Source organism: Protopterus annectens, chromosome 3.part0 (assembly GCF_019279795.1).
Source record: "Protopterus annectens isolate FY-2018-M chromosome 3.part0, PAN1.0, whole genome shotgun sequence".
In the NCBI taxonomy this organism is placed as follows: domain Eukaryota; kingdom Metazoa; phylum Chordata; order Ceratodontiformes; family Protopteridae; genus Protopterus; species Protopterus annectens.
Window position 1 is genome coordinate 1,568,392,841 of NC_056731.1, and position 23,181 is coordinate 1,568,416,021.

General features: G+C 41.6%; 1 protein-coding gene across 1 annotated transcript in view; it reads left to right on the plus strand.

The window, feature by feature from the left end:
- LOC122797127 (ATPase family AAA domain-containing protein 2-like) overlaps positions 1-14,946 on the plus strand; it is a 176,128-nt gene extending 161,182 nt beyond the window's left edge. Inside the window, exons 2-3 of the mRNA XM_044065924.1 lie at positions 1,526-1,616; positions 14,612-14,946. Coding sequence (XP_043921859.1) covers positions 1,526-1,616; positions 14,612-14,946 — 426 coding nt within the window. The remainder of the gene's footprint in view (positions 1-1,525; positions 1,617-14,611) is intronic.
- Positions 14,947-23,181: the final 8,235 nt, after the last annotated feature.

A 23,181-nucleotide genomic window follows, 5' to 3' on the forward strand; every position in this document is an offset into this window, starting at 1 on the left:
TCACGCAGTTAGAGATATCTTGATTGCCTCTCATAAATCTTCCACTCGGAAGATTTATCATAGCAAGTGGAAACGTTTTTCCTATTGGGCGCAGTCAAAGAATATAGATCCTTTCACTGCTTCTATTCAAACAGTTCTAGATTTTCTAGCCGAACTTTTCCATGCAGGTTCGTCCCCATCTACCATTAGAGTTCAATTGGCTGCAATTTCAAACTTTCATGTTGGAGTCTCAGAGTCCTCTATCATGTCTCACAAACTCTGCAAGGCCTTTTTAAAGGGAGTCTTTCTACTCAAACCACCCATCAGAGATCCTCCTCCTCAATGGGATCTGAACTTGGTTCTGGCATCCTTAATTCTTCCCCCCTTTGAACCTGCGGCTTCATGTTCTATAAAATTACTTTCGTGGAAGACACTCTTTTTAGTAGCTATCACCTCAGCTAGAAGAGTCTCTGAACTTCATGCTCTGTGTAGTCGACCCCCTTACCTAGTATTTCATAAAGACAGGGTGTCCTTAGCACTAACCCGTCTTTTTTGCCCAAAGTAGCTTCATTGGCAAATTTGAATCAAACCATTGAGCTTCCTGTTTTCTTCCCAAATTATTCTAACAGGTCAGAACAAAAGTTACACTGTTTGGATATTCATCGCCAACTTAGGTACTATTTAGACAGGACCAAACAATTCAGGAAATCTGACCAACTGTTTGTTTCTTATGCAGAAGGTAGAATGGGCCTTCCAGTCTCTAAAGTCTCTCTCTCTAGATGGCTTACTTCATTGATTACTCTAGTGTATGAGATAAGACATCAACAGTTGCCATCCAAACCCAAGGCACATTCAACTAGAGCTTTAGCCACTTCTGTAGCTTTCCAAGATAGGCTGCCTATTGATTCGATTTGTTCGGGAGCTACTTGGGCTTCTCCCCATACCTTCATTTCTCATTATAAGTTGGACTTGGCCTCTAGAGACCGAGCCAACTTTGGTTCCACTGTACTCAAGAGTCTGTTCCGATAGGCCACCCGGGACAAGGTGCTAGGACGGTCCCATCCAGCAAGAATGAAGGCGAGATTGACAACTTAACATTTAGAAGTTATGTACCTACCATAACGTTCCATGTTAGTTGTCTTCTTCTCGCCTTCTTTCTTGCGTCCCACCCTCCTTCCCCCTAGCCAGGACAGACCTAGAAGAGTTTTCTTCTTTGTTCCTTATGGAATTTTATTGCTGGCCTTAGCTTTCAAACGAGATCTGAGGAGTTACCGCCTAGCATTGTGGGATATAGGGGAGCCTCGAGCCGGTGGAACTAGCTCTCGAGCTTTTAGAGTGGCCGAGTCGGAGCCGAGGATCGGCTCCGAACCCATCCAGCAAGAAAGAAGGTGAGAAGAAGACAACTAACATGGAACGTTATGGTAGGTACATAACTTCTAATTTCAGCAAGTAGAAACTGACAATAAAAGATGAGGAGCTATACTCAGAAATGATTACTATAAGTACATATATGTATATAAAATATATTATTTTGTTTTTTTAAAAGCGCCGTGTGGAAATGTTGAGGATAATTTTACGACGTTTCAGGCGAAGATTATCTGAAGATTTACTGGAGAGATTGGCTGATGAGTGCAGTGGTAAGTGTGCATTTTCTGTTTCCATATTAGTGGAAGGAATAAAATAGGAAAATTAATTTCCTAAGGCAGTGTTAAAAATGAAATTGACTAAAAAAAACGGCCCAAACTTCACCAAACAAGTATTAAATGTAGAAATTAACCAGACTTCAACGTGAATAAAATCCTGTTATTTTTATTAATTAAAAGACATCACATAAGTGCTTTCATCTCTCATGGAGACTTCTTCAGATAAAATACACTCACATTCATCATCTGTTTATAAGCTAGCTGAAGTTCATCAACCAATCAGAAAATGCTAGTAATTAAAAAGTTCCCTCTGTTAAAGTAGTATGCATTTGAGAGATACTTGGTCGTTCAGATCTGGGGGGATGAAGTTATAAAGAAGAACTGGAGTACTTTTAAGGTTAATAATGAAGTTTCCCAGCTGGTTAGGCCTGGACCCCTTTTTGTAAGCAAAACTAGTAGGAACTTTAAACATATCTTGGAAAATGTTAAACAGATAAACCTGTTTGGTACTAGTACCACATCTTGTGGTAGTTGTGCATATTGTATGTACATTATGAAAGAGAAAACAAAGTTTTTGGACAATGTTTTGCACACCAAGGTTTCCTTTGTGAAAGGGAATTGTAATACCAGCAAACTAGTGTACTTAGCTAAATGTGATAGTTGCTCAGGATACTATGCTGGAAAGACAGAGAGAGCTTTGAAATCAAGAATTTATGAGCACCTTTATGAGATCAGGAAGAAAAAGGAAGTTAATGCATTGTACAGGCACTCTGTTGTGTGTAGTAATTTTGTTAAGTTTAGCTTTGATATACTGGAAAAAGTGCAGATTTATTCCAGAGGTGGAGATTGGCAAAGACATTTGTTAAAAAGAGAACTTGCCTGGCAGTTGCAACTAAATGCACCATCCCCCCAGGTCTGAACGACCAAGTATCTCTCAAACCCATACTGAGTGAAAAAGCAGATTTGCTAACATAAATTTTTAAGGAATTCAACAGGATTTGTATGTATCTTTATTATGTTTCATAGTTTATTCTATTTTGAAAAATGATTCTGTAAGTACTTGTGATTGGAATAGGTGCTTTATACACCTTTAACACATGGAACTTTTTAATTACTAGCATTTTATGATTGGTTGATGAACTTCAGCTAGTTTATAAATAGATGATGAATATGAGTGTATTTTATCTGAAGAAGTTTCCATGGAGATGAAAGTGTTAGAAATGAAACTTTATTCACCCATTTTAAAACAGTTTTAGCAGAAAAGCAAATCTTAAAAAGACATTTTGTGTGAAATTACAGGCCTACTAAAATGGGTGAAAAACAATATGCATTTTTGTTTTTTGAGCTGTTTGCTAGATCACGTACTGTATTTTATTAAAAATATATTGTCTAGTGCTCACAGTTGTGTTTAGAATAAAACATGAATAATAAAGAAGTTAAGTCACGTGTTAACATTTAGCTGATTTAACAGATGCACTTTCCCAGAATTAGTTTTTTGCCCAACAATATTTTACATAAACATCAGAAATTTTATTTTTATTTTATTTAAAATGTGCTTACCATGGTAGTATAGTGATCATAAATGACCATTTGCAGATACTGTTAGATGAAATATTTCACAATGAAATAAAAGAACAAAGAAATAGTAAAATGTGTACATCAAAAAAGCAGAATTCTGCAATTGTAGCAGTAACAATTATTAAATGTAACAGCAATTATGAAAGTAATGTACATTTTTACATATTAATATGTCAGGTTTTCATCATGGTGGAAATGCTGCGCTAATGAGAGCAGCGTCACGGAATAGTGGGTGAGCTGGAAGTTAGAGGTGTTAGGGGAGGATCGAGTGTGCAGTGCTAGAAGGTGAGATAGCATTTAGGTGATATGGACTGCAAGGTGGAAAGTACAATTTGATTTGATGTGGAGGGATTTTTTTTATGTTCTTCTCTTAAAGTAGGAAAGGGGGGTTGTAGACATTCTTCATTAGATCACTGCTGCAGTGAGTAAAGTTATACAGAATATATCTTGCCAAGGGTCAGACATCTGACCAGTATACAAAAGCTTTTGGGTACCTTCCTTACTTAATGTATGACCACTGAAGCATTATAGTGGTTGCCATTGAAAAATGCAGTCAAGTATCTCATCTACACTGCAACTTTCAGTTTTGGTGATCTCCTCATACCTCGTTTTTTGGGCAGATATGTACCTGATGCAGGGATCTTCCTTTTCATTTCTTGACTAAACATTGTAGAGAATGTTTTGTCTTATGTCTAGTATTCAAGGAAAATGTGTCTGTGATAAGCAAATCCTATATAAGAATTCCACATGATCTGTAACTTTTGTCTGGGGGAGTCTCACAAAGCTTGTTCTTGCAAAATGTGCCTTTCTTATACCCCAAAAGTCTATCTTCATGTGGCTTAACAGCCTAAATCTCTTTTTAGAGAATCAGCAGCTTAAGGCTCTTACTCAGTCTTCCATAGCTACTGACTCTTCTTTATCAGACATTCCCTTTCTGAATCTGAATCAGATGTACAGGAAATATAATTAAATTATCCCTGTCATCTACATAATTCAGTGAACTGGGAATCTGAATCAGGAGAAAATATTTCCCCCTCGAAAGAGGACTCTCATGGAGTTATTCTTTTCTGACTTCATTAGCAGGATGAAAGGCCCATTTAATTAAGAACAAAAATAAATATCAGAAGTCCAGCCTCAGAGATATTACGATTTTTTACAGGTGGACATCCCACAGCCTGCTGTAATTCTTCTTGTTTTGCCAGATTTGGAAGATGTCTTCCTTGTAGCTAATGTTTGCCTGAAAGTCAGCCACCAGCTCCAATGAAATCTTGTAAATTATACAAAATGCCTCAAACACACACATTTCTGTTTAGGAATCCCAGAGCAGATCCTGCTGTAGTCTCTCTATTAAACCTAACTCTTCTAAACATCTTTTGTCAGCTATTCCAAATTCCAGCTCATAAGGATGGCAGAGCTTTTGATTATTTTGGAAAGAAGTTATATAAGTTTTCCACATTTAGAACATTTCACTGACAAGCTCACATCAAAATTGTTGCTGGGATCTTTTGGCAGAATGAAAACCTTGTTAGCTGATCCTTCTTTGTTAGACACTAAGAGTTATTTAAATCCTCTTCTTTCATCTGTATCACAGATAAGCAAGCAATGTTAAGTTGTCTATCCCGCCTTCATTCTTGCTGGTTGGGTTATCGGCTCTGACTCGGCCATCTTCAAAAGCTCGAGAGCTACTTACTGGCTCGAGGTCCCCCAATATCCCATGATGCCTGGCACTAGATACCCAGATCTCATTTGCCGCTTCTGCTGCGAGGTTGCTTTTACTGGCTCAGGTCATATTTTTCAATTTTATTGTTAGTATATAAACAATTTTTTATATTATAGTTGGTGCTTAGAATAGTTAGTGTACTTACAGTAGTTGTAGTTACCTATTTGTATTTAGTCTTCTTCCCTTGAAAACTCGTTTTCTTGTTAGAGAGTTTTCCCCTCCCCCTCCCCCTCCCCCATTTCTTTTCTTAAAGGTAGACATTTTAGTTAGAGGCTAATCCTTGTTTCCAATTTTAATGTGTAGTTTTTTTATTAGAAATTGTGGTAGATTAGTAGGTCTATTTACCTTTTCTTGGATAATAGAGTGTGTGTGCTGTTAGGGTCTGGTAACTTGTGTTGAGTGTGTGTGTGTGTGTTTTTACTAGTTACCTACTTCCCTTTTGTTGCTTTTTCTCTGTAATTGATATTTCTTTTTACAGGAATGTCTAAAGATACGAAAGTATCTGGATTCAAGAAGTGTGACTCATGCTGTCAGAAGATGTCACTGACAGATGGTCACACTTCTTGTGTCTACTGTTTGGGCGCCCTACACCTGCAGGACTCTTGTTCGGCGTGTCACGCCTTTAGTTCAAGAGTCGTGCAGGAGCGTAGGAATAAGCTAATCCTTAGGGGTTTGTACAAACCTGAAGGGTCACCATATAAGGCACAGTCAGTGAAACCCTCTAAGCCAACGAAGCCACCGGCTCCCAGTTCGGAGCCGTCATCGGGTGTGGCGTCTGCTTCAACTTTGGTTCCGACTGGAACCGAGGTACCTATCTCCCAGTCAACTTCGGTGCCGACTGGAACCAAAGTACCTATCTCCCAGTCGGCCCCGACTCTGGTGTCGGAACCATCAGGGAGTTGAAAACACTCTAGATCTCCATCCCTAGAGTCGATACACTCAGCTCCGGGGTTGCCTGTGTTACAGTCGGAGCGAAGTCACCGATCCCACTCTTCTCGGTCTTCTAGACTATCTGACCATGATTTGGAGAGAGTGGTGAGCAGGCTTCTAAAATCGCAGGCCCTGGCTAAAATGTTATCCAGTTCCCCTCATCAGGGTTCGGCTCCGCCTGTCTCTGCAGTAGTTCCTCCTTCGACTCATCCCTTGAGTTCGGAGCCAGAGCTTGCTGGGGCTCAGATCGTGGGACCGTCGGCGCCGATACCTACCCTTTCGGTTCCATCGTCGGCTCCGATCTCCTCCATGGTGCCATCCTTGGAGGGATCTGGGCTCCGGGACTCCCTTGTCGGCTCAGAGGGGACGAGTGGCATCGGACCCTTGTCCGACCCCGTTCTCCCTCTCGGAGCTTCGGCGCAGGTGAGTTCGGCTCCTACATCGGCCTCGCAGCCATCTCTCTTGGTGCCGGGAAGGATTCCGATCTCTTTGGAGCCGGAGCCTTCTCCGATATCAGGAAGGGGCACCTTAGAGGTCATGAGGAGTGTGCTGGCCTCTGAGTCAGCCCCACGGTCAGCCTCATTGGCTCCTCCCCCCATGGTGCCTGCGTCTGCCTCTGCCCCTCCTCCAGACCCCAAGCGTGGGGGAACAAATGCTCCAGGGCACCCCATTGGGTGTATCTTCCTCTTCCGAGGCCTCCCCTGATCATTCAGAGGAGCCCCCTCGAAAGAGGAAATGCAAGAGGAAGCATGTTGACTCCCCTGAGTCTGTCACTTCAGATACCGACTTAGAGGATTCGGAAGGGTCCCTGAGATCCCCCTCTGAGGACGTCTCTTTCTCAGACATCCTTGAGATACTTAGGCAGAGGGGGAACTGGACTACCCTTAACCCTTCCGAGGATGAGTCGGTATTCCTGGACACATTTGGTTCCTGACCCTCCACCTCCTGGGTGTCTCCGCCTTTCGATCCACTGATGTCTGTGGTGGCTCGGAAGGCGTGGTCAGCCCCTGACACAGTGGAACCAACCCCCCGAAGACCCACAAAATTTATTACTGCACCACAAGACAAGCAATTTCTGATGGAGCACCGTTGATGCCATGGTGGTAGCAGCGGCCACATAAAAGGAGTTGGCTGAAACTTCTTCATCTGTCCATCCCCCTAATAAGGAATCTAGGACGATGGACAGATATGGGAAGCGGATGTTTTCCTCAGCGACCTTCTCCATGAGGTCGCTGAACTACTTGTGCCACTTTACCCGCCTTCAAAGGGATCTCCTTAAAGTGCCAGGAGATACCCTTCAAGATCTATCAGATGCGGGGGCCCAGGCTAAGGTTGCCTCCCAGCTGGTGACTCTTAATTCAGTAGTAAACTCCTCCATGCGGCTCATCTATTATGCAGCCGATGGTGTGAGTAGGGCCGCAGGCACAGGCGTGGCTTTGAGGAGGCATGCTTGGATGCGGTTATGTAACTTTGCGGAACCCTTCAGGGCGTCTTTCACCAACACCCCCTTTGATGGTTCTGCTCTTTTTAGACCGCAGGTGAAGGATACCCTTACCAGGTGTGAGCAGGAAGGCAAGACTCTCTCTGCTGTGGGAGTCTGTTTTTCCACTCCTTCAAAACCGTATCCCAAGGGTCAGAAGAGTGGGAAGATGTGGTTCCGGAAACCCCAGGGAGCCATGCCTGACACACGTGGAGAGTTCCACTCCAGGGGCATAGGAGGGAACAACAATAGATGCCGCCCTCAGGGCAGAGTGGGTCCGCAAAATCAAGGCCAAAGAGAATCTTTCTCTGACAAGCCCTTCCAGCATCCCTGAGGTGCTGCCCGGCTGTCCACCTTCGGAAGCAGTCGGGGGAAGATTATCGCTGTACCCAAAAGCCTGGCAAAGTATAACACAAGACAAATGGGTACTGTCTATCATATCCGAAGGCTGCAAAATCCCCTTCTTTCACACTCCCTACATTCCCAACAAATCCCTTCCAGATGTTCCACCCAATCTAAGGGATCAAGTAGTTCAAGAAATTGCAAAACTGCTAAGAAAAAGAGCCATCCAGCCAGTCCCAACAGACCAGCAAGGATCCGGAATTTACTCAAGGTTCTTTTTGGTGCCAAAAAAGACAGGGGACTGGAGACCCATTCTGGATCTCAGCAGACTAAACAGGTCTGTTCAAAGAACGAAGTTCCGGATGGTCACGCTACAGTCCATTTTACCCTTTCTGGGTCAGGACAATTGGATGTGCTCCATAGATCTTCAGGACGCGTACAACCATATCAAAATGAACAGATGTTCCAGAAGATTCCTCCGCTTCCGGCTGGGAGCCAGTCATTATCAGTTCAGAGCTCTGCCCTTTGGTCTCACCACAGCCCCCAGGGTGTTCACCAAATGTTTGGCAGTAGTTACAGCTCACCTGAGATGGCAAGGATTCCAGGTGTTTCCATATTTAGATGACTGGCTCCTTACTGCAACCATCAGGCATCACCTGCTGCGAGCCAGAGACTACACCATCCGAACTTGCTCCAAACTAGGCATCACAATAAATTTCGAAAAGTCTGCATTGTCACCTTGTCAATCTATTACCTTTATAGGCGCAAACTTAAATACAAAGGACATGTCAGCGAGACTTCCATTAGATAGAGTGCTAGACATTCGCTGACATGTGCAGGTCTTATTAGGATGCAAAAAATTTCAAGCCAGATTTGTCCTAAAGACCTTGGGTCTCATAGCAGCAGCTATCATACTAGTCCCCCTTGCTCGTTTTCATATGAGGATTCTTCAGTGGATGCTGTTCACCCAATGGTCTTTCCAGCAACTTCCAATGTCTCACAAGATAATGATCACACAGATATGCAAAAACCAACTTGCTTGGTGGATGGTTTCCCCATCAGTACCCCAGGGCAGACCATTTGCTCTTCCTCCTCCAGTGGCTATGGTGACCACGGATGCCTTCCTGATCGGGTGGGGGGGGGGGGCATTTTCAGGGCAGAACAGTCCAAGGCACCTGGCAGCCTCACGAGTACCATCTGCATATAATGCCTTGGAGATGAGGGCCGTGCTTTTGGCGTTGCAAGCTCTTCACAACTCTCTTCCCATCAGGACCATTGCAATTCAAACAGACAATATGTCAGTAGTGTGGTACTTCAACAAGCAGGGCAGAACCAGGTCCTACCCCCTATGTCGAGAAGCACTCAGACTCTGGCAGTGGGCGATCTCTTCCCAACGGTTTCTGATAGCAGCGCGCATCCCTGGGAAGTCCAATGTTATAGCGGACAGGCTGAGCAGAGCAATTCTCAGGACTCACGAGTGGTCTCTCAATCAGACAGTGGCGGACCAAATCTTCCGCAAATGGGGTCAGCCTTGCTGCGACCTTTTTGCCACCCCCTTCAACAGCAAGTGCAACAATTTCTTCTCTCTCCTCCCTCTTCCCGGACACTCCCCCAGAGACGCTCTAGTTCACGATTGGCCTCAGGGACTTATTTATGCATTCCCTCCGTTCCCCCCCCGATTCCCAAATTAATACAGAAAGCTACCACATTGGGATGCAAGATGATCCTCATTACCCCCTTCTGGCCTCGACAAATTTGGTTCCCGTTCCTGCATCATTACCTTCTGGAGCAGCCCTGGACCTTGGACCCAGTTCCAGACCTCCTGATCCATCAGTCGGGCGGGCTGCACCAATCCCTTCAATTTCTCCAGCTCACAGCTTGGTTGCTCCACTTCCGACCTTAGCCAGGCTTCCCAACATCTCCCACTCGGTGCGTGAAATCATCTTATCATCGCATAAGTCTACCACTAGAAAGACTTATGCTAGTAAGTGGAAACGTTTCTCTTTCTGGGCAGAGGCTAGGAATATAGATGCCTTTTCAGCCCCTGTGCACCATATTTTGGATTTTTTAGCAGAACTTTTTTGTGCTGGATCGTCTTCTGCCACGATTAGAGTTCAGTTAGCTGCAATTTCAAACTTTCATACAGGTCTATTGGACACTAGTATTATGTTCCATAAGCTTTGTAAAGCTTTTCTCAAAGGGACTACTTTACTCAGGCCCCCAGTGAGAGATCCCCCGGCTCTGTGGGATCTAAATTTGATTTTAGCTTCCCTGATTCTGCTCCCCTTTGAACCTGCAGCTTCTTGTTCCTTGAAGTTTCTTTCTTGGAAAACCCTTCTTCTGGTTGCAATTACTTCAGCCAGAAGAGTTTCTGAACTTCAGGCTCTTTGTGTTCGCCCTCCTTATCTAGTTTTCCACAATGACAGAGTTTCTCTTAGGACTAATCCTTCCTTCCTTCCAAAGGTTTCTTTTGACAGCAATTTGAATCAGTCTATTGATCTGCCTGTGTTTTTTCCAAATTATTCCAACAAAGCGGAATACAAATTGCATCAGTTGGATGTTCATAGACAGTTACGCTTTTACTTGCATAGAACTAAGCAAATCAGAAAATCAGACCAGCTGTTCCTGTCCTATGCTGAGGGTAAACAAGGTCTACCTGTGTCTAAAGTAACCTTATCTAGGTGGTTGACATTTATTATTACATTTATATATCAGCTAAGGAATAAAGAGCTTCCTGCTAAACCAAAAGGTCACTCCACTAGAGCTCTAGCTACTTCAGTGGCTTTTCAGGCAAGATTGCCAATGGAAACTATTTGTGCGGCAGCTACATGGGCCAATCCTCATACCTTCATTTCACATTATAAGCTGGACGTGGCCTCCAGGAGCAGAGCTGATTTTGGTTCCACTGTTCTCAAGAGTCTGTTCCGATGAGCCACCCAGGATTGAGGTGCTAGGGACGCTGTCCCAACCAGCAAGAATGAAGGCGAGATAGACAACTTAACATTAAAAAGTTATGTGCCTACCATAATATTCCATATTAGTTGTCTTCTTCTCGCCTTCTTTCTTGCATCCCACCCTCTATCCCCCTATCCTAGTAGACCAAGAAGAGTTCCTTATGTTTTTATCACTGGCTGAGTCTTCTGTGGCGATTCCTTCTGACTAGTAGTCTCTCCAGTAGGATTTATGCATTCTAGGACAGGATTCCTGTATTATTATTATTATGTCTGCAGTTAGACTTACCAAACAAGATATGGGTATCTAGCGCCAGGCATCATGGGATATAGGGGGGCCTCAAGCCAGTAAGTACCTCTCGAGCTTTTGAAGATGGCTGAGTCAGAGCCGAGGATCAGCTCTGAACCCAACCAGCAAGAAAGAAGGCGAGAAGAAGACAACTAACATGGAACGTTATGGTAGGTACATAACTTCTTATTCACTTAAATGTGCATATGACATTGCCAGTGCAGTACCATGGCAGTTGCCACTGGCTTAGTAATGAGAAGGTTTACTTGGCTTAAGGTTTGAAGGCTGATCTGTTGGATGCCCCCTTGGATAATGAGGTAATATTTGGTTCTTCCACTGCAAAGGTACTTAAAAGATTTGATGAAAGAAGTAAGCTCATTCAAGGAGTCTCTCAAGTATTTAGTCCTGGATTACTAACTATATTAGGAACTTTCTAACTAGCTCAGGATCCTTTTATAGGAAGCAATACAGACAGTCTGAACAAAAACAGGTATGGTGACATTTGGGAGGTACAAAAAAAAAAAAAAGAAAGGAGGGACCCTACAAAGCCCAGGGAAAATCTAGAAAGACTGACTGACTATCCATCAAATATTTCTCTCTACCTTCCCTACCTTGGTAGACCTATAAACCTTTCCCAAGTTCTGAACCTTCACTTTCCTCTTTGGCACCAGATCACTTCAGACACCTGGGCTCTGAGTATAATTCAAAAAGGGTAGAACTGACAGTGGGATTAACTTCCTCCCTGTCAAGAGATTCTCCGTCAACCTTCTGACCAAATGTTACTGTTTCCTTCTTTTCTGGAACAAATGAAAAAGGAACATCCAGTATCAAAATAGGCATTTTCCAAATGGTTGTCTCATGCAATTCAGTTTTGTTATTCTCATCATAACAAGACAATTACAGGCAAAGTCAGAGCCCATTCTACCAGTGCTATGGCTACTTCTGCGACTTTTTAGAAAGGGGTGGACTTTAGAAATATTCTAAAGGCAGCAACCTAGTCTTCTTTTCACACCTTTATGAAGCATTACTATATGATTCTTTCTCTATGGCCAGAGCAGGATTTGCCAAGACTATTTTCCAAGGACTCGTAGACTCTGACCCTTATTCCTCCCCACTTTATTTCTAAGTTTTAGTATTGATACCATATAGCTTACTGTAATTCATCTAACGATGAACATATTACAGTTGTGTAAGTAAACCTAGCATAATAGTAGGTGTTTGAGTAGACTGCTTTTGCAGTGCAGACAACCCTCTCCTTATCCCCTTATTATTTTGTGTTATGGAAGGGTGGGGGTCCCTGCTTTCCCTGTCCTACAGTATACCTTATTATGTCAGGGCTCTGGCCTGTCTTTCTCTAAAGCAAAAAAGCTCTGAATTTCTGGTGCTCATGCTACTGTTTTATACTACCTCGCTCTCAACCTGTAATGGTCATATGGGTGCATGAAAGGTGCCCTAAAGCTGTGGGAGTTAGTTGAAAGTCCATTCCTTGGGAGGATATGTCCCATGTAGATTAAGCTAATGCAAAAGTGAGCTATTCTAAAATCTACTATTTTGGTAAGTTTACTAACAAAACCATACTTTTCCATGGCAACTACAAACTCTTGCTAGCTTGAGCTTCTCTCCTATCATATAATAATTATTCCCCTCTAAGTTTCCAGGACTCCTCTCCTGTTGCCCTTTTCACAGAGAGGGTAAAAAGAGCACCGAATTGTTAATTTTCTTTCCATTTCGGGGAAGTTGTGGCACTGGTCTTGGGGGCAGGATGGTAATTCAGCTACAGCTGGTTAGTTTCTGTGCTTGATTAGGCTTCTCTCTTTTCCTTTTGTGGCTACTATCTAGAGTCTTGGACTTCTTCTTGGTGGGTGTGCCTATCAGTTATAGGGTCCTGGTCTTGCAGTGCAACAGTTCACTTGAGGGTAATGCCACTACTGGTAGTTTCAGCTCATCTGGTTGTCTTGGCACTCTGGGACTAGTGGTTACCATCCTTCTGGTAGTCCAGCTAGGGTTGGTGATGTCATACCTCACCTGGAGAGGCTTTCTGCTTTCTGAGACATAGCTGATTGCATGTTCATTATCATTCCCATTACTTTTATATGAAGTGCTTTCCTCCATACCCAGTCGTATTGTATAATTTTAGGTTTATGGGTTAATGTTTTTTTTTTGTTCTGGTGTCATGTTGTGATTGAAAGGCGTCATACTTGGTGTATGGGTATGTAATGATCATACACTGTTTTAGTTCCTGTATGTATCAAGATGTGTAGCCATGCAGAAGCTGTAGAAAATTATATGTAACTTTTACTGGAGGCACAGCACACTTATATGTAAAAAATTATTAGAATGGTGTGGCCTGGTATGCTGGGATATTTAAAAAAGGTGTTGTTCTGAGAAAACCAACTTCTTTATATCACCATTGGATTAAGAAGTGGTAAGAGACTGATCTGACTTGCATGTTGCTGGAATGGACCAGGGATGGGATGTTAATGCTATTTATATCATGATAGCATTTAAGTTTCTAAGTGAAGACCTCCTTCCTGCAATCTGATTAGATTCCCCCATGCAGTCTAATGACAGCCACTGCTGCCAAGCTTATTAACTATTACCAAATATAACCACTTATGAGCTTACAGGGAGAAGTGGTATCCATTGTTAGGAATTTGAAGTGAGATAATATAACCTTTGGTGGGCTAATACTCCTTTATTATGGCCAGTAGACAGACAGACCAGAATTACCCGTTCTAAAGACTTAAATCTTGCCTGTGATATAAATAGGAACTACTGGACAGACAAGTATGCATCCCAGAGATTGCCCCTTCTCTGGAACATCCTCCCCATCCATGTGAAACAAAGTTCTTCCCTAACCCATTTCAAGTGTAATTTGGGCAATTGGATGTGGAACAGGGAATTCATCCCTGGTTTGGCACGTACATCTTTAATGGACAAAGGCAGCCTGTAAATGGTTCATCTCCCAAGCCCCTGCTTACACTTATCAAGGGTACCAGAACTTGTCAAAGATTTGAGATGCATGGCTAGGCTTAAAAAGGCCCTTGTGGTTGTTAGCCTAGTAAATACCTATGAGCCTATGACAGACAGAGAGATACACAGGAATAATATCAAACATTACTTATTATAATGAGTTCTTACATGACTCGTTTATAAGATCCTGGATGATGGTATTTCATACTGGACCAGAAGTTATCATCCCAACTTTGTCCTTAGTCCTTCCACACTACACAGTTCATCGCTTCAGTTTTTTTTTTGAGGTGCAAACACTGAAGTCTGAATATCTGCAATGTTCTTATGACTGCTATGCAGGGCAAGCCAATTTAGATGATTTGTGACTTTCATCATATAACATATAGACAATCTGAGTCATTTAAGCTATTTCATAAACGACTGAATAATTTCTGCTGTTCTACTTTTGAAACAGCATACCTTCTACCTTACAGCAACAGTGGACTTTCTGAGGAACAGTGACCAATCAGATTATAGAACATTTTAATGACGTGTAGCTGTATGATTGAACACATGCAGATCATACAGAATTGAAAACTGTCTCATAAATGCATTCTTGCTGTATTACAGTTAAGTCTAATACAAATTTCTTTTGCAACTCTTTTGAAGTAATTTTCAATGATCTTGTTCACTGAAATATTTGGTTTTTTTTTGGTTATTGAGTGCCTTGTTTCTCTTATTTCACAGGTTTTAGTGGTGCAGAGATTAAACTCCTACATGCCAAAGCTATTTTATGTGCTCGCCAACGCTGTGATAGTGAGAGGTCTGAGACAGAACTTTCAACAGCTAAGATAAAAAGAAAAGTAACAGAAGAAGACTTATTCATGGCTATAAAACGTTTAGTGCCTGACTGTGAAGAAAACCGAAACTTATACTCAAAACCACTATCTTCTGTCATCAAGCCACTTTTAGAAAAGACATTTGCCAAGGCATTAAAAGCACTAATGCAGTTATTCCCATCTACAAAAGATAAACCTGTAGAGGAAGAAAATATAGGTAAGAACATAATGTATATCTGGTGAATTTTTAGGACTTTTTAGACTTAGGTAAAGATAATTCATCATTTCATTGTTGAAGCTCATTACGTGGCAATACATTATTGCACTTTTGACAAATTAATAGTAAAAATGAAGGTTTTAAGTTAATTTAGTAATACGTTATTGATGGAGTTAGTCACATTAGGCCAATAGCCTCTTTTCAGGGGAGACTTGATTAATACCAAATAGGGAAAATTTGGCTAGGGTATTTGGAAATCCCCCTACTCTTTGATAATTAGTTGGAACAGGAGGGGAGTCGCTAGTTCTTGTAGAATTCCAAAATGGAGGAAAGAGTAAACATTGGTGCTGGAGATATTTTGGAGAGAGAATCAGAGTGAGATGAAGTCCCAGTTATGGAGCTGAAAAGCGGAGGTCTGCGTACAGAGGTATTAGAAAATTTAATGAAGGATTGAGAACCAAATGAAGTAGAGGAGGTCAGCTTGAGTGCTGTGTTGGATTGAATGTTGCAGAAACAGTCAGATAATGAAACTGGTAATATGGTACAGAAGCAGAATGTAAAGACTGAAAACACAGAGACATGTTTAGCTTATAGAATAATCATTTTTAAGAATATGAATGTGAAACAGGGTAGATGTTGTAAGTCATGGAACAAGAAGCAGTATACAATGTCAGAAAAGCATTAAACAGGAGCAGAAGAGCAGCATTTTCAGAAAAACAGACCAACGGTAAGAATAAGAAGCTAAAACAAGTACTACTGTAATATAATAATAGAAATAACATATCACTGTGGAAAGACATTATTTTTCAGAACTTTGGTTTGCAGTTAAAAAGAAAACTATGCATTTCAGAACTTCATAAATGGTGGAATTTGAACTTAAAACTTTTTTCTGACAATATGTGATAAGGTGCGTAACAGAAAGAATATGTATGACAACAGAAATGTAGGAATATGAATGGGAACAGTGGGTAACACTGTATTTGTATGATAGAAATTACAATATATTTCAAATAGCATAACCGTGAGAAGAAAAAGAGCAGTTGTTGCATACTGGGGCCAGCTGAAGACTTGTGGGGATGAAAACCATTTGATTCAGGAATGCAGAAAAAGAAGATGTGGACATTGTGAGGAGCAAGGCGATACTTCAAGAAATTGTAGATCATGAAATGGCTGATGTAAGTAAGAAAGAAAGTGAAAGAAAAATTACTTGAGGTGAAGAAAATGAGCAAGGGGGATGACTACTTGTAGAAGAGATTTATATACAAACAGAAGTAAGTATGATGGGTTGGTAAGGGAAGAAGAGGAAGATAGTGACTCAGAAACAGGGAAAAAACAAGAGCAATAAGAAGTTAGATCTGTTGGAGAGAGAGTGAGAAAGAGGAACGAGAAATATAAGAACAGGAGGGAGGGAAATGAAAAAAAGTAAAGGTAATGATTTAAGTATTTTTGGGTCCAAATGAGAGCAGTATAAGAAATTAATCGAGGAGTTTAATGGTTATTAAATGGTGCAAGAAGAAAAAAAATAATGAATTATGTTTGCTGGATAGAAGATGTATAAAACAAGAAATACGAGAAAAATGTAAGCTGTATGTAGAAGAATGATTATATTGTTAGTAGGATATGAAATATTTTCTGGATTAGGGGTGTTAATAACAGAAGATGAAGTAAAAATATTGGATATAATAACTATGGTACTAGGAAGGGTGATGATAGTAATGGAAATTCTGTGTGGGTAATAGTTATAAATACATTTACAAACACGCTGAACCGAAAAACAATGCCTGAAAAATTAAAACAGTATGTGATATTAAGTGTTGGATAGCAAGGACTGGGGATTTTAATTGTAAGTGTAGGAAAGAAAAGAAAAAGGAAAACATAACACATGCTGTAAAGGTGATAAAAGAATTGATGTAATGTGGAAACTTAAAAATAGTAAAATCATACAGTAGTCATCTCAAAAGGCAAACACATAGGCGTACACCACAAAAGCCTTTACTATAAAAAATCAGATCTGATGTCAGTTTTCATTCTGTCCTCAACTGTTGGGTTCTGATTGGTCGTTACTAAAGCTCGTGGTAACCAAAATGCTCTCAAGCTTCTCCCTTACCCATAATGCACCAACTGCTAACATACCTCAGCTCTCGTTTGCCGTTTTTTGCGAAAAGACGTGATCAGCCTTAGCTCTTGAGTTTCCTTAAAGATAAATGTAGTTTTTCTCTTTAATCTGCCCCTCTCTCTCTCTCTCTCTATATATATATATATATATATATATGTGTGTGTGTGTGTGTGCGCGCATATATATTATTCCCCTACGTCGTACATTACTGTAATTGTTTACCATTGCTGGTAATCCATTTTTTGTATTTTTTTCTCTCTGTCATACACACTAGTGTAGTTCTAATACCATTGCTGGCATTCTGTCTTTTTTTTCTTTCCTGTACCCTTTGTAAAAAAAAAAAAAAAAGTTTTCTTTTGTCTGCTTTTTCCTTTAATCATCAGCATGTCTGAAAAAGGGCCTTCCGGTTTTGAAAAGTGTCTGACATGGGCACACATTGCCTCTTTCAGATGCTCATACTCTTTGCATTTATTGTTTAGGCCCTCAGCATCTTCAGGAGGATTGCTCCATTTGCAAGAAGAATTTCAATCCCAGGGCTCTTGTTGATATGAAAAATAAGCTTATCTTAAAAGGTTTATTACCATCTTCTTTTGGTGAAGCTATCTCTGGGGCTCAATCCCCCAAAATTAAAACTAAGAAGTCCTTATCAAAGTCTCCTAAGCCTTCTACTTCCTGGATTCCATTTTTGGCTCCATTAAGGAAGAGATCAAAATCAGATCCAAAACATTTCAAAGTTCTTCCCCTTTAGATCTAAAGAAGAAGAATTTAGTAGATCTTACATCATTGGATCCAATAAAGAAACCCATAGAGAGAACTATTTTGGGTCCAAAAATTAGTCCAAGCACCAGCTATTCCCCTACTTATGATCCACTGCCTTCCAGGGTTCCCTCTCCTTTTTTCGAAAGGTGCTGACCCAAGTAATCTTCCCTTGCCTCATCTCATTTGTCCAGGGGTTTGACTGAGAAAGATGTGGACAGAATGATGAGGAAGCTTCTGTTGGCACAGATTCAGATGGGTGTTTTACTGGCTCCTACCGCCTTGGGGTAGGAGTCCCTTCCATCTACCACACCACCACTTCTTCCTCCTTCTCTGACCCCTCTGGTTGCTTCAGTGTCTCTGGATCTGAACGTTATGGGTCCGTCTTGCTTGGATCTGAAGACAACTTTATCCTCAGATCTGAAGCTAACTGTGAGTGCACCAGCTCTGACATTGTCAGATCAGGATTACTCTTGGAGCTGAAGCTTCCTTGCCAGGATTGAGGCACTGGAGTCAACTCTGAAGGTTTTGGCGCTGTCTCTGCACCTTGGTGCTTTGGCACTGTATAGCTTGTCTCCGACTTCTTGCTCAGGGAGATTGCTTTTGGGATGGAGGGAGACAGTGGACCAGAAGCCTGCCTTCTCAGGGACATGGTTTTCCTTCTTTCTGGAGTGGTCTGCCTTCAAGGTAGTGAAGAGGGTATTTTCTGCTCCAACAAAACTGAAGGAACCAGCCCCCTCGGATCTTTGATCTACTTCCCAGATATCTCTGCGCTTGGAGCCACATCATTCTACACCATAGGGACAGCCAGCTCGAGACCCACAGACTACCCAGCAGGGTTTCACGATCTTTTCCAACACTTCTCAGGAGCACCCAACCAAGGAAGTCCCCAGGAAGAGAAAGTTCAAGAGGAGGCACTTGAACTTTCCACAAGAGTCAATCACTGAGGATACTGATTTTGATGAGGAAGAAGGGTCCCCACGATCACCTCCAGAGGACATCTGACGTGGAGACATCCTTGAGATCCTGAAGCAGAAAGGTGGTTGGACCTCCAGTAACCCTTCACCAGAGGAATAAGTATTCCTAAAGGCCATTGGAGCTGGCTCAGCTACCACTTGGGTTACTCCACCTGCTTATGACCTCATTGATTTAGTCTGTCGATGGGCATGGACTGGAAGGAGCCTGACTCAGTTGAGCCAATTCCTAAGAGCCCAGATTGGATTCTGGCTCCACCTGTCAGGAAAGAATGTTGGAGTAAGGGGGTGCCAGTGGATGCCATCGTCATGGAGGTGGCCACCAAGAAGGAGCTTACTGAACAAAGTTCCTCTGTTCATCCCCCTAACATGGATTCTAGGGCAATGGACAGGTTTGGGAAGCTTGTCTATGCATCAGCAACCTTCACTGTTAGGTTGCTGAACTATTTGGCATATTTTACTAGATTACAATGGAACTTGATCAAGTAACTTTCAAAATCCCTTTCAGGGACTGTTACTGCTGAGACCCAATCATCTGTGGCCTTTCAGTTGGCTACCCTCCAATCCATTTCAAATTCATCCATAATACTTATTTTGCATGCACCCGAAGGTGCCTTAAGGGCAGCAGGTTCAGGCATATCCATTAGGATGCATCTCTGGATGTGCTTATGTGATTTTGTAGAGCCTTTTAAGTCCTCATTCATCAATGCAGCCTTTAACAGCAATTCATTGTTTGGGCTAGAAGTAAAAGACATTATACAGGTGTGAGAAGGATGGAAAGACTCTCTCTGCAGTGGGCTTATGTTTTTCAGCCCCTCAAAGATCCTTTTCTAGGAATCAATGAGGTGGTTGGAAAATGTTGTTCATGAAGTCCCATGGTCCTTCCCAGAACACACCTGGAGTAAGTTCCCCTAGTGGCAGAGGGGGGAACTCTAATGGACGATGATGTCCCCGCAGCACAGGAGACGTGCAAAACCAGGGGTCTAGAGATTCTTTCTCTGTTAGACCCTAACAGTGCTCCTGAAAGAAGGCCTGATTGTCCAACTCTGGTGGCACTCGGGGCTCAACTATCCCTGCACCAGTGAACCTAGCTAGATATAAAAAGAAATACTTGGGTGCAGAGGATTTTTTCCAAAGGTTATATAATTCCCTTTTCCCTTCCATCCCCAACTGTATGCAGAATTCTCAATGTTCCATCCCATTAGAGGAAAGCAACAGCACTAGAAATACAAAAACTGCTAGAAATAAGAGTCATCCAAGAGATCCTGCCAGACCAGATAGAATCTGGAACTTACTCAAGATTCTTTTTAGTGTCAAAGAAAAACAGGGGACTGGAGAAGAGTTTTGGATCTCAGCATTTTGAACAAGTCATTTCGACATACAAAGTTTTGGTGTGGTCATAGTTCAGTCCATTCTACCCTTCATGGGCAAGGACAACTGAATGTGCTTGATCAACCTTCAGGATGTGTACTATCACATAAATTTGAACAGAAAATCCAGAAGGTATATATGCTTCCAGTTGGGAGCCAGTCACTACCAGTTTAGAGCACTGCCCTTTGGCCTCACCACAGCCCCCAGAGTGTTTACCAAATGCATAGCAGTGGTAGCAGCTCACCTGAGACTGCAGGATTCTGTGTGTTTCCATATCTGGATGACTGGCTCATTATCACCCTGACCAGGCATCTACTAACAAGAGCAAGTGATCAGATATTTCAAATTTGTTCTCATTTGGGGTGTATCCATAAATTATGACAGGTCTCAGCTACAACCAGTTCAAACCTTAGAATTCATATGAGCAGTCTTCAACATGATATCAGTGTCAGCTCTCTTCCTCTCTCAAGAGTACAGACTGTCAATTCTAGGTCAGGAAAATAATTTGCACTATCAACATTTCAGCCCGGTTGAGCCTTGAAGCCTTGGGGTCAGCGTCAGCTACTGTAATCTTAGTTCCACTGGGAAGATTTCATATGAGAATTCTTCAGTGGATGCTAGCAACACAGTGGTTGATTCTTTACCAGCACATATCAGCACAAATAAGAAGCACTCAAGCATGCAAGAGATGCCACTGGTGGTGGATTCACTCAGATCAAGTTCTACAAGGCCGTCCTTTCATTCTCCCTCAACCCAACGCCATAGTGGCCATGGATGCTTCCCAGATTGGGTGGGGGGCACTTTCTGGAGAGAACGGTCAAAGTAAGACACTCGGTCACCTGAAGAGGCCAACTTGCATATCAATGTCCTAGAGATGAGAGCAGTGCTGTTAACATTGCAGGCCTTCCAGGACACTCTCCCTTTAGGGACAATTGCGATTCAAACAAACAGTATGTCAGTAGTTTAATACCTCAGCAAACAAGGAGGGACCAGATCTTACCCCTTGGGTTGAGAAGCACTCAGAGTGTAACAATGGTCAATCTCATCCAACCACTTTCTCATAGCAACACACATTCCGAGGAAGTCCAGCATGATAGCAGACAAATTGAGCAGGTCCATTCTTCTACCTCACAAGTGGTCTCTCAACATGAAAGTGGCAAAAATGATTTTCTGTGAGTGGGGATAGCCTTGCTGTGATCTTTTTGCTTCTCCCCTAAACAACAAATGCAGCAGCTACTTTGCCCTAATCCTACCCATGAGGAATCACCGAGGGATGCTCTACTTCATGAATGCCCCCAGTCTACTTTATGCTTATCCGCCAATTCCCCTGATTCCAGAATTTCTGCAGAAAGCTGCCAGGTTGAACAACAAAGTCATCCTCATTGCAACTTACTGGCCTCATCAGCTTTGGTTCCCCTTCCTATGGCCTCATCTACTTCATCAAACTTGCATTCTGGATCTAATTCCAACCAGGAAAGAGTAAAATGACAAATAATTCCAGTACACCTCCAGAAGAATGTAGAGTCCACTCTAACGGTTTAAAAGCTACACGTTCTTTAATATGACAAAAAATACTGCAAAATAATGGTAAACACAAAACGCTTTTTGTCCCACCAAATGGTGAGACTTCTTCAGGTAAAATCATTCATTAATATTCAACATTTAAATACACTCCACAATTCAGTCATAGCTCCAATCAACCAATGAATGGGGGCTACCCCTAACTCAGTAACCTATAGTTAGAAACCTACTCAATGGGTTAACTTTATTTTGAACCCAGATTCATTATTCCTTTTTTACAAAAGGATTATAAAGTAAATAGTAAAATAATTAATAAAATAGTAATATGTATGTGTGTTAATGTAGATACTATGAATATATGAATACCCATACAGAATACATTCCTGTCCATTCAGTACAATCAATATATGCATAACTAGACTTTGGAACAGTTACCCCCCCCCTTTTTAAAAAAAAAAAAAAACTTTTTTAAAAACATTGCCCTTTCAATGCATTAAATTATGTTACGATGTGAGTAATTTCATATGGATACTGGTTTCTATACAGTGTCACAATAAGGTGTCAAATTGGCAAACATTTTGCATTATTACAAACGTGGTATCCATACATAGTTAATCTGATTGTTCTGCAATCATAGTACATATAAGTACAAATCCATATAGTAAAATACTTATTCTGCAGTCATCATACATGTGCATATAAAACCATACATTGAAATCCTTGTAAGTTCGCTTAAATTATGTAGCCAAAGATACTGACAGGTTTTCAGTCCTTCCTGTGTACTACACTGTTAATAGTTATGAAGTGCCTTTTCATGTATCACTGCACCTAATCAATGTAACTTGCTCTTATATTTACTCAAGTTAATTACCTCTGAAGGTTTTTAGTTTTAATATACATGAAATAGAGTAAATCTCGTTTAAACCAGGGTAAGTGTTACCTGCAGTCCTAAGTTGCCACATCAGTTTTAAGTTTTCCAAGTATAGGGACTCCGGGCCCCCTCTTCCATCAGGGATCAGAATGTCTATAGCGTTAAACTTAAAGGTATGGTCCATATGGTTTTGTCTATGTCTACTCAAGGCCTTCTCCAAATTCCTTTTCTTTATGTGATACAGGTGTTCGGAGACTCTTTCTCTGAGCTTCTTGTCAGTCTTTCCTATGTAGAATGCTGGACATTGCTGGCATTGGGCTACATAGACTACAGCTTTGGACTGACAGTTTAATTTGTGTTTTATCTTGTATTCCCTGTCTCTGATGGTGAAGAATGACCCAGTGGTCATTTGTGAGCAATAATGGCACGTTGCATCTAAACATACCATTCCTGTACACATATTTGTGTATTACATTTTTGGATTCTAGAATGTTTTTCAAGTTTTGACCTCGTTTAAAAACTAGCCTAGGTGGAGCTTGAATTCTTGACCTCGTAGTTGGGTTGTTGCTGATCACATTCTAATTCTTTTTAATGATACTTATGATTTCATAGGCATCTATACTAAAAGGTGGAATCAGACTGCCCTGTCCAA